The sequence below is a fragment of the Maniola jurtina genome, chromosome 12 (genome assembly GCF_905333055.1).
Source record: "Maniola jurtina chromosome 12, ilManJurt1.1, whole genome shotgun sequence".
Classification (NCBI taxonomy): Eukaryota; Metazoa; Arthropoda; class Insecta; order Lepidoptera; family Nymphalidae; genus Maniola; species Maniola jurtina.
Window position 1 is genome coordinate 13,809,556 of NC_060040.1, and position 12,717 is coordinate 13,822,272.

General features: G+C 37.0%; 1 protein-coding gene across 1 annotated transcript; it reads right to left on the minus strand.

Annotated features, from left to right (window-relative positions):
• Positions 1-235: 235 nt before the first annotated feature.
• Positions 236-3,799, minus strand: LOC123869991. The gene is made up of 3 exons (XM_045913137.1): positions 3,581-3,799; positions 2,957-3,159; positions 236-2,740 (listed from the first exon to the last, which is right to left on the minus strand). The coding sequence occupies exons 2-3, from the start codon at positions 3,150-3,152 to the stop codon at positions 765-767; spliced, it is 2,172 nt and encodes a 723-aa protein (XP_045769093.1). The 5' UTR covers positions 3,153-3,159; positions 3,581-3,799; the 3' UTR covers positions 236-764.
• Between the last annotated feature and the right edge of the window lie 8,918 nt (positions 3,800-12,717).

Here is a 12,717-nt window from a genome sequence, read left to right on the forward strand (position 1 = left end):
TTTTTAAAACACCTAAGTAGTTAAATCCACACGTATGAAGGGTTAGGCTTCGCACGAGTAGCTTATTATAATTTTTGCAGGGATCTCTATTTTTTTTAAACTGAAATTAAGTAGCCTATGTCACTCTGGAGTTTAATTCAGCTTTCTATTGGTGAAAAAAATTTCAAAATTAGTGCAGTATTTCCAGAGATTAGTTCCTACAACCAATCTTTCAACTTTACCTACCTCTCTAGGGTAAAACCGGGATAGTTGCCCCACTTTTTGAAAAGGCTTTCTAATTTTCAAACTGTACGTTTTTCATAAAGAATTTCCATGAATATTAAAAGTTTGATCTTTGTACTAGCAATACGACTCGTTTTTGTTGATTTAACAATAACAGATTCTGCATAAATTGAATTTTTGAAAACTCATTTTTTTGAGGATAGATGCCTACCCATATGTATAGATGCCTCACTATGAAAATACTGAGGAGGATAGATGCCTGTGATGTAGGATAGACGCCCTATAGATTGAAATAAGTATAATACATAGTTTTGATATGTTTTATTTGTACTATTTAGGTAATTTTTATAATGGTATCCTTAAAAATAATTAAACTTATTAACATTTTTTTAAGAAAAAAAATCTAAATTTTAATGTGCGTAAGCAGACAAGCAAGGTAATATTAAAAATAATATTTAAAATTCTTAATAAAAAGCTAATATCTAAAATTTTCAAAATTTAACGAAATTAAAAAATCAACATAATTAAATGTTGTCCTTAGTTTAGGTCGAATTAGAAAGGGCTTTCAGTTTGCCACATCTTGAGCAATAATTTCTAAAAAGTGTACAAATTTCGTGCAGCCACTTCTGGCACGATATGCACCGAATCCAATCAGATTTTGACTTCGTGTGTTGATAGCTATCAAAGCATTCTATGCAATAATAGTTATCGTCTGTATCTTTTGGGCTTTCTTGGTTATCCCTCTTTGTTTTCTTTACAGGCAAACCTTGAGTTTTTTTCCCTCTAGTTTTATAGTATGTTGTTGTGGGTGTTTCTTCACTATCACTATCTGTTGTATCATTTTCTTTATCACTACCTTCTTTAGTTTTTTTATTTGTACTCTTAAATTTTCGTTTTTCTTTGGTAGTCTCAGTCTTATTACTTTTGTCTAATTTAGGTTTAACTCGTTTATTCTTCTTCTCAGCCATATTCTTCTTTTCTTTTATTTTTTCTTTTGAATTTAGAATATCTGCTGATTGCTTGGTCCTCTTAGCCATAGTCAAGGGTATTTGAGGTATTGGCGATGCTTGGACCAGAATTTTTGAAGGCGTTTCCTTTTCTTCTATGCCAGCTAGAAACTGTTCAATTGTATCGTCACCAATATCAACAATGCTTATATCTTCTAAAACTTCAGGATCAATCAAAATACTCGGAGATTCCCTATGGACTGAAGCCAGTATCGAATTCGGTGGTGTCTTATTTTGGTCTAATCCAGTAATATTTTCTCTTTCATTAACGGGATTAAGTTGACAACATGTCGATGAAGACGTCTGTGGTAGGGGTGTTTGTGCTCTCCTTTCAGCTTCGACAGGCACACATAGTTCCACAGTTTCACTTGTATTGTCCAGCTCTGGATGATGATATGACAAAGAAGACGTCTGAGGCAGGATTCTTGATGTTTGAGGATCACCTTCATCAGGTCCACGAGATTCGCCCGCATTTTGTCTGCTCAACCCAATATCTGATATTATAAATGTTGTATCTGGTAAAGCATTCGGATCAAGTGGATAAATTCCGCTACCTCTAAAGCCACCAAGAGCGTTTGCAGGTGTAGTAGCGCGAAGCCAAGCATTGCGTATAAGCGCTCCAGCATTGTAACGGCTGATCTTTTTGTTTGGATGCATGCGCATGAACTGATTAGTTTCATGGTTGAAATATGTTTTCAGAGGTCCAAATACCGATCTGTCTAAAGGCTGCAGAACTGAAGTTGTGTGACTAGGCAAACATAATAAAATTATGTCGTTGTCAGCTGCAGCTTGTAGCATGTCTGGTGCAGTTGAATGTGATGAGTGTCCATCTAAAATAAGTAGAACTTTACCCTGCGGTTTGAGGGGAATGAAGTGTTCCGTTAGCCATTTATAAAAAATCTCAGTATTAATATATGCGGACTTTTTATTCATATAAACTTTTGAGCCCGGTGGAAGTCCATCTTCAAATTCTGTCTTTTTATTCACACCTTTTATTATGACTGCCGGTGGAAGAAAATTACCAATCGCATTGCAACAGGCAATTATTGTCATGGTTTCACCTTTCTCCGCAGATGTGACTGAATTAACGACCTTTGCGCCTTTCTTGGCGATAACTTTTCCGGGTTTATTGTTCAACTGAATACCTGATTCGTCCATATTAAATATTCTTTCCGGTTTATCTGAAAGGCCATTATCTATCATGACTTTGGCCAAAAGTTCATAAAAATTATTCACTTCTTCTCTACTAAGACCTTTAGCTCTAGCCACAGATAAACCCTCAGCTTGTCTGATAGCCAGCTCTGGATTTCGTTCAATAAAACTTTTGCACCATTCATTTCCAGCCCTTTGGCTTTCATGGTCAAATTTATGTTTTAACTTCAGCTTTTCGGCAAATTGGTAGGCTAGCATTCGTATGGATCGTCTGTCTGGAGGAAATCCTGCTTCTCCAAGCTTCAAAATATGCTTTACTAGCCTCTTCTCATTTTCAAAACCGAAGATAGGATGTTTTCCTAAAGCAATTAAAATGAAAATTAAAGAAAATGTTTAGAAAATAGATAGGCTGCAATAAATTATCTATTTAGTAGAAGCGGAACAAACTACTATTATTTATATTATATTTGTTATCTTCCTATATCTACCTATATTTTAACACATTCAGTGTAGGAAAAAAATACCGATCTACACTTTTTAAGTGCCCGCTTACATTCATATATGTACTTACTAACCCAATGTTAATTTTGTTTTGTTTTTAGCAGCATAACGTCTCCGTAATGTTCTGGACGGAATTCCGAATTGTCGGGATATTTTGTTTATCCCCATGATATTCTTGTCCATTTCATCAAAAGCGTTTTGTAATGCCTCTGTAGTCCAAGAAACTATTCGAGGTCGTACTCCTTCCTTTCTTTTATATCTTCGTGGCATGGTTCAACTGTGATTAGTAGAAACAAACAAAAATACACATTCATTAAACAACATAATACTTGAAATATATTTTCAACACTATGATGGTATACAGCCCCAAAGAACATTACAAACCATCAGTAGAGATCTATATGAAAACGCAATAAGAATTATATCAAAATAAAAAAAAAGTAATTTTAAAAATATGCTATCATATAATGTATAGTATTATGGGGGATAGATGCCCCTAAGGGCATCTATACTGCAAAAAATTGGGGCGACTATCCTTTTTGTTATGGATAGATGCCCTTTTATTTTTTGAATTAACTAAATACAAAAGGGTAATTATTAATAAGTAGATATATAGTTAATTAACCAATATATGTATATAAAAAAATAAAACAGAATTTATTACTACATAAAAAAGATACGTAACAGTAAATACTTACGTTTGAAACTTTGAAGCATTCGTCGTGTTCGTCGCGGAGATAATCGCACGCACGAGCTAAACACATCAATCCCGTGCGATGGTCTGCGGGGCACTGAGCATGGGGCGCACGCGCTCTCGGTTTAGACTATTAACGCTGTGTTGCGATTTTGCGAAGTTAGGTTTTTAGAAAATGGGGCAACTATCCAGCTGCGGCATCTATCCCGGATTTACCCTATACCTAATAGTATACATTTCTTCTGATATTTCATTGATTATATTATTTACTTATTATCTATTGTGTATTTTATCCTGATTCGCAATTATTCCATCTAGGTATAGGTACCTAAGTAGATAATCATCAAAGTTTTAAGCCAGCATTAACCTTTTTATACCTATAAAAACAACTTGTTGTCTATGGAAATCGATATTAGAACAGGGCCCAGTGTTTTAAAATTTAAAAATCGAAAACAACCGAATCATCGCAGCGTGATCTGTTTTTGAAAAACGAACTAGATCGCAGCGTGGCGTCATTACACTGTTAATAATTACAATGCGCCGGAGTGGAATCAATCGGCCGTCATTTGCTGACGTTTCAATCAACATAGCATTGTTTGTATTATATGTTTAATATCCCTAGATTGTGTTATCGATATACGGGTTTTTGTCTGAGGCGCGATGACCGGCGGTTTCACTCGATACGTCTTGATCTCTTGTATTGAGATGTCTTATAATTTGTTATGGGGTATCGCCCCACGGCCGTACGGAATTGAAAAACATGTTTTAAAGGAGGTTAGCCGTTGATATACTTACAAAAACCACCATGATATACCTACTAGAGGTACTTACATGTTGTTCGATAAAAAGTAGTTGAAAAAAGAAATTAGGTATTAGTAATAGTACCTATAACCTACCTACTTAAATGTTCAATTAGAAATCTTAAAAGACATTCTGACAGCCTAAAGCACTGCGGTTAAAAACTTCAAATTTTGACAGTACTTAGGTTCTTTTAATGACGTAGACAGTCATTAAGAAAAATATTAAAAAATCCTTGTCTTCGTCATATTTAACAGTTATCTGCAGTCTTTCAGCCCGTTCCGTTCAGTAGTTTGAGCTGTAGTTATTTTGCTACTGGCTATGTCAGTAATTACGCCACCTCTTTCTTTTTCTTAGATTTTGTTTCATGAGTAGATAAGTTCCAATTTTTTCAGTAGGTACTTTTTGTTTACTTTAAAAAAGCTTTTTTACTTTAAACTTTGTAAACCTTTAATAGGTAAGTATGTCAATCAGTGAGTTTGTCCATTTATTATAGTCTCTATTGACTTTGACAGTAGGTAGGTATACCTACAGAAATTATGGAAGTATATCTACAAGAAAATAGGTACGTAAGTACTTATGTAAATTTTTGTAAAAATGTACGTAGGTTAGGCATTTTTACGCCCTGTGCATCTTTGTAATCTTATATCAAGTTACTGTTTTTTTCTTTAGTTTTAGATTGCCTCGGTTTAATTCGAAAAGTCAATTTTATCTTCGACATCTATCTCAGGATGTATTTTAAAATAATATGTTTAAATATTATGCGTATTTTTTTTTTTTTTAATCTTTTTTTTTTTATTGAAAATATTACAATAAAACTTAAAGCTAGCCTTATCTAATTACTATACAAATTATAATACTATGCGTATTTACATTGAAGAAATCAATAAGTGATTTGCCTGCAGGGTTTGATGCATAGATCATAATCTTTCCTTACCTATCCTACTGGCTGATATTTTTACGCTATTTGCTGTCTAAATCATACTTTTGCCCGAATTTCCTTCACACTTAAACTTTTAAACTTTAAGGGTGGTTGCTACTACACTAAGTGGCTGACAATGCATGACGTGATTTTTTACACTTACCTACTATTCAGAAGACAATATTTAAAAAATAGACTTTATACTTTGATGTAAGATTTTTTACACTTTCATAACCTTTTCCAAAGCCACCATGATCCAAAACTCATAGTCGCTAATCGTTCCTTCCTGTGTTGGTTACAATACGCAGAGAAACTTTCAGCTTTTATAAAATAACGAAGGTTTGGCACGCGCTGGCTCTCTCTATAACTATCATGGCTCTTACATACCTATATACAGAATACAAATACAAAATAGGGCTGTTGAAAGTTACAATTAAGTAATCCAAACGAGGAGAACGGAATTGATAAATCACAACGGTAGAAAACGGTTAATCTCAATATCAAGGAAATAGAAAAACAAAACACTGCCGCATAATCCAAACCATAGATATTTTTTTTAATCTCCCAACAAGTAAGGCCTAGAGCGGCGCCGATTTCGTTCAAACAGTTATTCCACTAGAAATGGAGATACGGCTTTTTCAGTGCCTCACTGTTCTTGCTAGAAAACCTTATAAATTACAGCGATTATATCAACTATTGCACATAAATAATGCCAGTTACCTTTGCCATATTCGCGGTGCGATAGATAAATCGCTGATGCTTATGACCATTGAGTTAAAGACTGTAGAGGCGCAGACGTCATACTTCAGGCGACAAATAAAACGCCCCAACCTTATTATGCGGTTGCGATCGCGTTGTTGGGTGGACGTGCGCTGCGCTGCGCACTGTAGTTTAGTTCACTGTGTGCACAATGCATAATGTTATCTAAGACGCTGGCCCAACTCAGAAGATATGGCGGGCCAAGCAATTATCATAATTAATGAATTTCTTACGTTTGTGCAGAACAAATTGGACATTCTAGATGAACAAAGCATCACCCAAATTTGTAGTACCAACTTTACGGACGCAGAAATTGAAGCTGGAAAAAGTATTTTGTATAACTCGTGCGGTGATAAAGTGAGACATGTGCAGCGCAAAGGAGAAGACAAGAAAAAACGCAATATCAAGGACGTTATTAGATTACTAAAAGAAGTGGACCCCGACGCGCAGCCTAATTTTGTTGCCAAAGACATCAATCGGTTGCCACCGGTTTCATTTGACCACGTTGATGTCACGCGACTTTTGAAGGATATGACGGGTATGAAGAACGAACTCTCAGAATTTCAGACGAAAATGAGTGCGGAGCTTGCTGAGATACGCAACTCCGTTGTTGAACAAATACAAAAGTTAAATATGACGACTCCTAAGAAGAGGAATTCTTCATTAATACCTTTGACCCCACCATCACTTGTGAGTGCACAGGAACCTACTCTTGCGACAACAGCACGGAGCTCGATTACCCCAAACTATCGTAATAACGTTCATAAGAGAGTAAGTTCAACATCACCGTCGAAATCGCTTCCGCTTGTGGCAGTACCACCGCCTGCACGCACACACACGCCTTGCACCGAAGTGGCGCATACGCCTACCTACCGTGACATCGTATTCAAAACGGCTCGACCGCGCCAAGCAAATAGCGCACGAATGGCTCGTGTAACTTCGGGTCAATCCAGCGTATCAGCTGACGCTGAGCCTGTCATAGCGAGACCTGCATCGAGTTATAACGAAACAATGCCGGATGATAAAAATGCGTCATTTACGGTTGTAGTGAATAAATTTAAGACGCGCAAATTAAGAAATATGCGAGGAACCTCAGACACGCAGTGTAAAATTCAAGTAGCGGATACCCAGTGCTCCATATATATTTCTCGTGCCCAGAAATCGGTCTCTGTGGATAATATTTTAGAGCACATTGCTGACATGGGTGAGGAATGCATAAGTGTCGAGCAACTCAAACAGAGAAACGAAACATCCTTTAACTCTTTTAAAGTTACGATACCTACCCGAAAACTTGACATCTTTTTGGATGGCAAGTTTTGGCCTGCTGGGTTGGTATATAGACGGTACAAAGAACGATACACGAAGAACGCCACCAAATACAATCGATAATGCCAGTACAGTCTAATGATCTACAAACTAACATAATCCGTATGGCTTCGCTTAATTGTAAAAGCATTAAGCGTTCCATAGATGCCGTAAGAAAAATTTGTAAAACCGCTGATATTATCGCTCTTCAGGAAACGTGGCTTCTCCAGCACGACCTCAACTTTGTACATCAAATAGATGATAGTTTCGCATCATTTTCGAAATCATCCGTGGACTCCTCAGCTGGGATATTGCGCGGACGTCCCTATGGAGGTTTAACTATCATGTGGCGTAAGTCTCTTTTTGATAATGTGACCGTAGTGGATTGTGAGAGTGATAGGTTGGCGGCGGTCAAAATTAGTTCTGTGGATCGCCATTTATTACTCTTCAACGTATATATGCCTGTTGATATAGAAGATAATTTGCCAGAGTTCACGGACATTCTTGGCAGGATGAGTGCGGTGATTGAAGAATGTGGGATTGAGACCGTATTTATGCTTGGTGACTACAATGCACACCCCTCAGCTAGATTCGGCAAAGAGATGCTGTCATTCTGTGAGGAACAGACTTGGGTTTGTGCAGATATAGATGTATTAGGAGCAGACTCTGGAACGTTTTCCTTCCTAAGTGAGTCCCATGGAACGACCAAGTGGTTGGATCATTGCCTGACAACTATTGCCGCAAAAAATACAGTTGTGTGTGTGTGTGTGGATAATGGTGTTAGTTGGTCTGACCACTTCCCACTATTTGTTAACTGTGATATTAAGCTAATGACTAAAAAAGTAGATAATAAGGAGTGTAATAATGATAACTTACATAAAGACATAAGATGGGGACAGAGAAATGCAGATGAAATAAATATGTATACTAATTTATGTACTGAAAATTTTAATAAGTTACTCGAATCTAGTCACTGTGATACAAACGACTTAGATAGTTCTAACGATGTTTTAGATTTTATTAATAATTTTTACAATGATGTTATTGGTATTTTAAAATATGCAGCTATTAATAGTAAATATTCGGGATCTGGTGTACACAAATTCCGCCATAAAAAACAACTAGTTGGCTGGAATCATCACGTAAAAGAGTATTATCAAACTGCAAGACTGTGTTTTAAGTTTTGGATAGACTGTGGTAAGCCCAGTAGTGGAGAAATATATAATGACATGACAAAGACTCGTGCTATATTTAAAAAGAAATTAAAATGGTGCCAGAATAATGAGGAAGCTATAAAAATGGACATTTTAGCGACGCATAGAGCTGACAAAAATTTTACACAGTTTTGGAAAGCGACTAAATCATTAAATAAAAAAGAAAGTAGGCCAGTGAGTGTCAGTAACGTACAGGACAGCAGGGAGATAGCCAACATGTTTGCAAAACATTTCTCCGTGAAACCATTAGACGTTGCACATGTGCTCCACTCTCAGCCTTTGTCACCATCACCTAAAACAGTACACTTTAGTCCAACTGATATATTCCGAACGATTAAAGATATGAAACGTGGTAAATCACCAGGCCATGATGGTCTGAGTGTTGAGCACATGTTATACGCTGGAAACAAATTGTATGAGGCCTTGTCAACGCTATTTAATATGTGCATTAAACATGGTTATCTTCCTGCAGATATGTTAAAGACGGTAGTGGTTCCTGTGCCAAAAAACAAGACGGGCGATATGTCCAGTATAGCTAACTATAGGCCCATTTCGCTGGGGACAATTGCCGGCAAGGTACTTGAGCGGTTGTTGCAGCCTGAACTGATGAAGAATGTACAGATTAGTGATGCTCAGTTTGGTTTTCGTCCCGGTCTCTCTACAGACTCGGCAATTCTGTCTCTGAAGCACGTCGTAAATTACTATAAAAGTCGTGATACATCGGTGTATGCGTGTTTCTTGGATCTGACTCGCGCATTTGATCTTGTTAATTATAATATATTATGGAGAAAAATGCGCGACTCAAATGTACATAGCAGTATTGTCGGGCTGATGAGATACTGGTATGAGAACCAAACGAACATTGTGCGTTGGGGCGACACAGCCTCTAGTGAGTTTAGACTAGAGTGTGGTGTACGTCAGGGCGGTTTAACCTCTCCGGACCTGTTCAATCTATACGTTGATGACCTGATTGAGGAGCTAAGTGGTACTGGCATCGGTTGTCATATTGACGGAGTTTGTTTTAACAACTTAAGTTACGCCGATGACATGGTGCTGCTTAGCCCCTCAATAAACGGTCTCCGTAAATTAGTATCGATCTGCGAAGGTTACGCCTTGAGACATGGATTAAAATACAATGTACGCAAATCAGAAATGTTGATTTTTAGAGCTGGTAAAGGCCCGGAGAGGATACCACCAGTTTTGTTAGATGGAACACCAGTTCAGGTTGTGCAACAGTTCAGGTATCTCGGACACATGTTAACGGGATCCCTGAGCGACGATTTTGATATAGAACGAGAGCGAAGGTCACTGGCAATACGGTGCAACATGCTCGCTCGCCGATTTGCTCGGTGCTCTGAGGATGTTAAAGTTACATTGTTTAAAGCTTATTGTATGAGTTTTTATACTTCACAACTATGGATCAATTACACCAAAAGATCTTTTAACATCCTCAGGGTACAGTATAATGATGCCCTTCGCATTTTATTAAAAATGCCAAGGTATTGTAGTGCGTCGGGCATGTTCGCCGACGCTGGAGTCCCGGACTACTACGCCATTATACGAAATAGAATTGCGGGTTTCTGGGAAACAGTCCGCAATTCTAAAAATAAGATGCTTAAAGTCGTCGCTCAGGCGTCCCCTGACAATGTGTTCTATAAACACTGGCTACGGGTACACCAGATCCCTAACGTAAAATGACTAACTATTTCATTTTAAACTATTTTAATTTTTATATTATATTTTGTATTTTTTACTGTTTATATGGGTCCCTAACCTGCAATAAAACGATTTTATTTTATTTATTTATTTATTTATTTATTATACAAAAGCGTTAGAAAACTAAACACCGACACAATGGTAGAGTCTGGAATTTTCATGGAAGCTACAAATTAATCTACATAAAAAAATACTTATTCATTTTTAAAAGAAAAATAAAATTTTTAGGTAGGTCAACAGCCTATCCGCCAATATGGCTATAATATGCTGTTGGTTTTGGAGAACCACTAATTTCTCGACTCCCCGATCCAATGGTATGATGCCGCCAATTATCTTACTTGGCGGCATCGGTTATCGTTGGTTGGCTCTCTTGTGAGCTTTGCATATTTTAATTGCAAATATACGGGTTAGTTATAATAATATAACAATGCAAGTTATAATATAACATATCAAGACTCAATAGATAGCAAAAAGAATACTTCATTGCCAGACAGGGTAAAACACAAAAGATATTTTTTTTCTTGAACGCCAATTTTCTGAATGACAAAACGCACTCTCCATGATTCGTCAGGTAAACGCCGTTTTTACGGAATATTACCGCCTCTAGAAACCGGCACCTCTCTCTTTATGTTAATCGAGTAAAAACTAGTGGAATAGGTCATTTGAAATTGAATTCGCCTTAAAAAGTGGGAACCAATTTATTACCTGACAACGTTAAGTAGGTGCGAGCAAAAAGTTTGATGCGATTATTATTTTTGTGGTATTGAGGAGCTGAGAAATTGTTGGCGGATATGGTCAAAATTGATTCAGCATTTTTATACGGATGTGTAAGAATGATAATGATACTTAGAAGTGAGTAATAGAGTTGGAATGTACAAAATATGTGAAGTTAGAAATCCACCTGTTGGCCCTGCTACGTTGTAGGTACCTACGTTTCCAGCTGTTGGCGTTGTTTACCTACTTTGTAGTAACAAACAGAAGGTTCTACAAGACGATTCCCAAAGAACTCATAAAAATAAAAAATTACCTACCTATCTACAATGAAAGTTATTAATTTTTCGGCAAAGTTTGCTCTTTTAAAAATTTAAATCTAAAAAGCTATACTTAAAAGAAAAGCTGACTGACTGACTGATCTATCAACATACAGCTCAAACTACTGGACGGATCGGTCTATAAAATTTGGCAGGTATGGAGGCTAGATAACTAGGTATTATTATAAGGTAGACATTCGCTAACAAAGGATTTTTGAAAGTTATAACCCCTATAGGGGTTAAATAGGGGTTTGAAATTTATTTAGTCCACGCGGATGAAGTCGCGGGCAGAAAATAGTTTACATGCCAATAAGTTATGCCAAGTGGGTAGGTAAGTACGTCCAAATCTGTTCAGGCATTTACAAGTTATGGTGGAGCAAAGAAACTCACATGCATAGTGTGAGGTGGGATTTGTTGATAGTCTGTGCGTGGCCTAGCGCTCTGACCTTCTCCAAGGGTCTATCTATGGTTTCGGCGGGCTCTACACTCTCTGGTGCCGCTTAGAATGGCGGATAGTCGATTGTATATTATAATTATGGGGACATTTAAATAAAAGCCTGTTAAAGTATATAAAAGTATTTTATTTCTATTAATAGGTACAATTAGGTAGGTACATCCTGAAACATTACACTTCTTTTTTGGGCAGTCGATTGATAAACCAAATTTAGCCCAACAATAAAGAGAAACAAGGCAACCCCGTCAATTTAACAAGCATCAATCAATATAAAGTTACATCTTCACCATCAGACGTGGTATGATCTGGAACAGCTGAAACAATCGCCACAGATAGCATCTCGGGCGGACGGCTCAGCGTGACCTCAGATTGATTTGGGTCTTGCCTAATACACTTTAATCGGAACTCGATACACGTCTTATTTGGACCGTGTGACTTGGGTACCTATCACGATTTGAGATGTGGGCATTTTTATTGATACTTCTTAGAAATGATTTGTTTGATATTTACTTTACTATTCATAAGTTTATCAATGAGTCATAGTGTCTTCTCGAGAGTTATAGAAAAGTACCTGCCTAGCAGAAACGTTTTACGAGTCAAAACTCAAAAGAGAATTTTTTTTAACCGATTTTCCAAAAAACGAATTTCCCTACTCAGTTCTTTTTTTTATGAGATGAGATTATTCTTCGAGACTTACAAATTTTTTACTCAAGTTTGCGAAATGGCACCTACCATAAAAATTTCTATATCCAACTCCTCAATGATGATGCTGCAGAGTCAACACTTCTAAACCCAGAAGATTTAGGAATTGCTGATGGTGAAATGTCATCATAGCCTACCAAGCATAAATTACCTCATTGAACTCAGGGTCCCAACTCTTCAATGCTGACTTATCCATAAGTATTACATAAAATATGTTTGTCTAACGACAGCACACTTTTG

What these genes read in the sequence shown, in the direction of transcription:
- LOC123869991 (XM_045913137.1), bottom strand. Translation starts at nt 3,152, where the DNA reads ATGCCACGAAGATATAAAAGAAAGGAAGGAGTACGACCTCGAATAGTT. An exon ending in CAAAACAAAATTAACATTGG is followed by an intron (nt 2,741 to 2,956) that starts GTTAGTAAGTAC and finishes TAATTGCTTTAG; the next exon opens with GAAAACATCCTATCTTCGGT.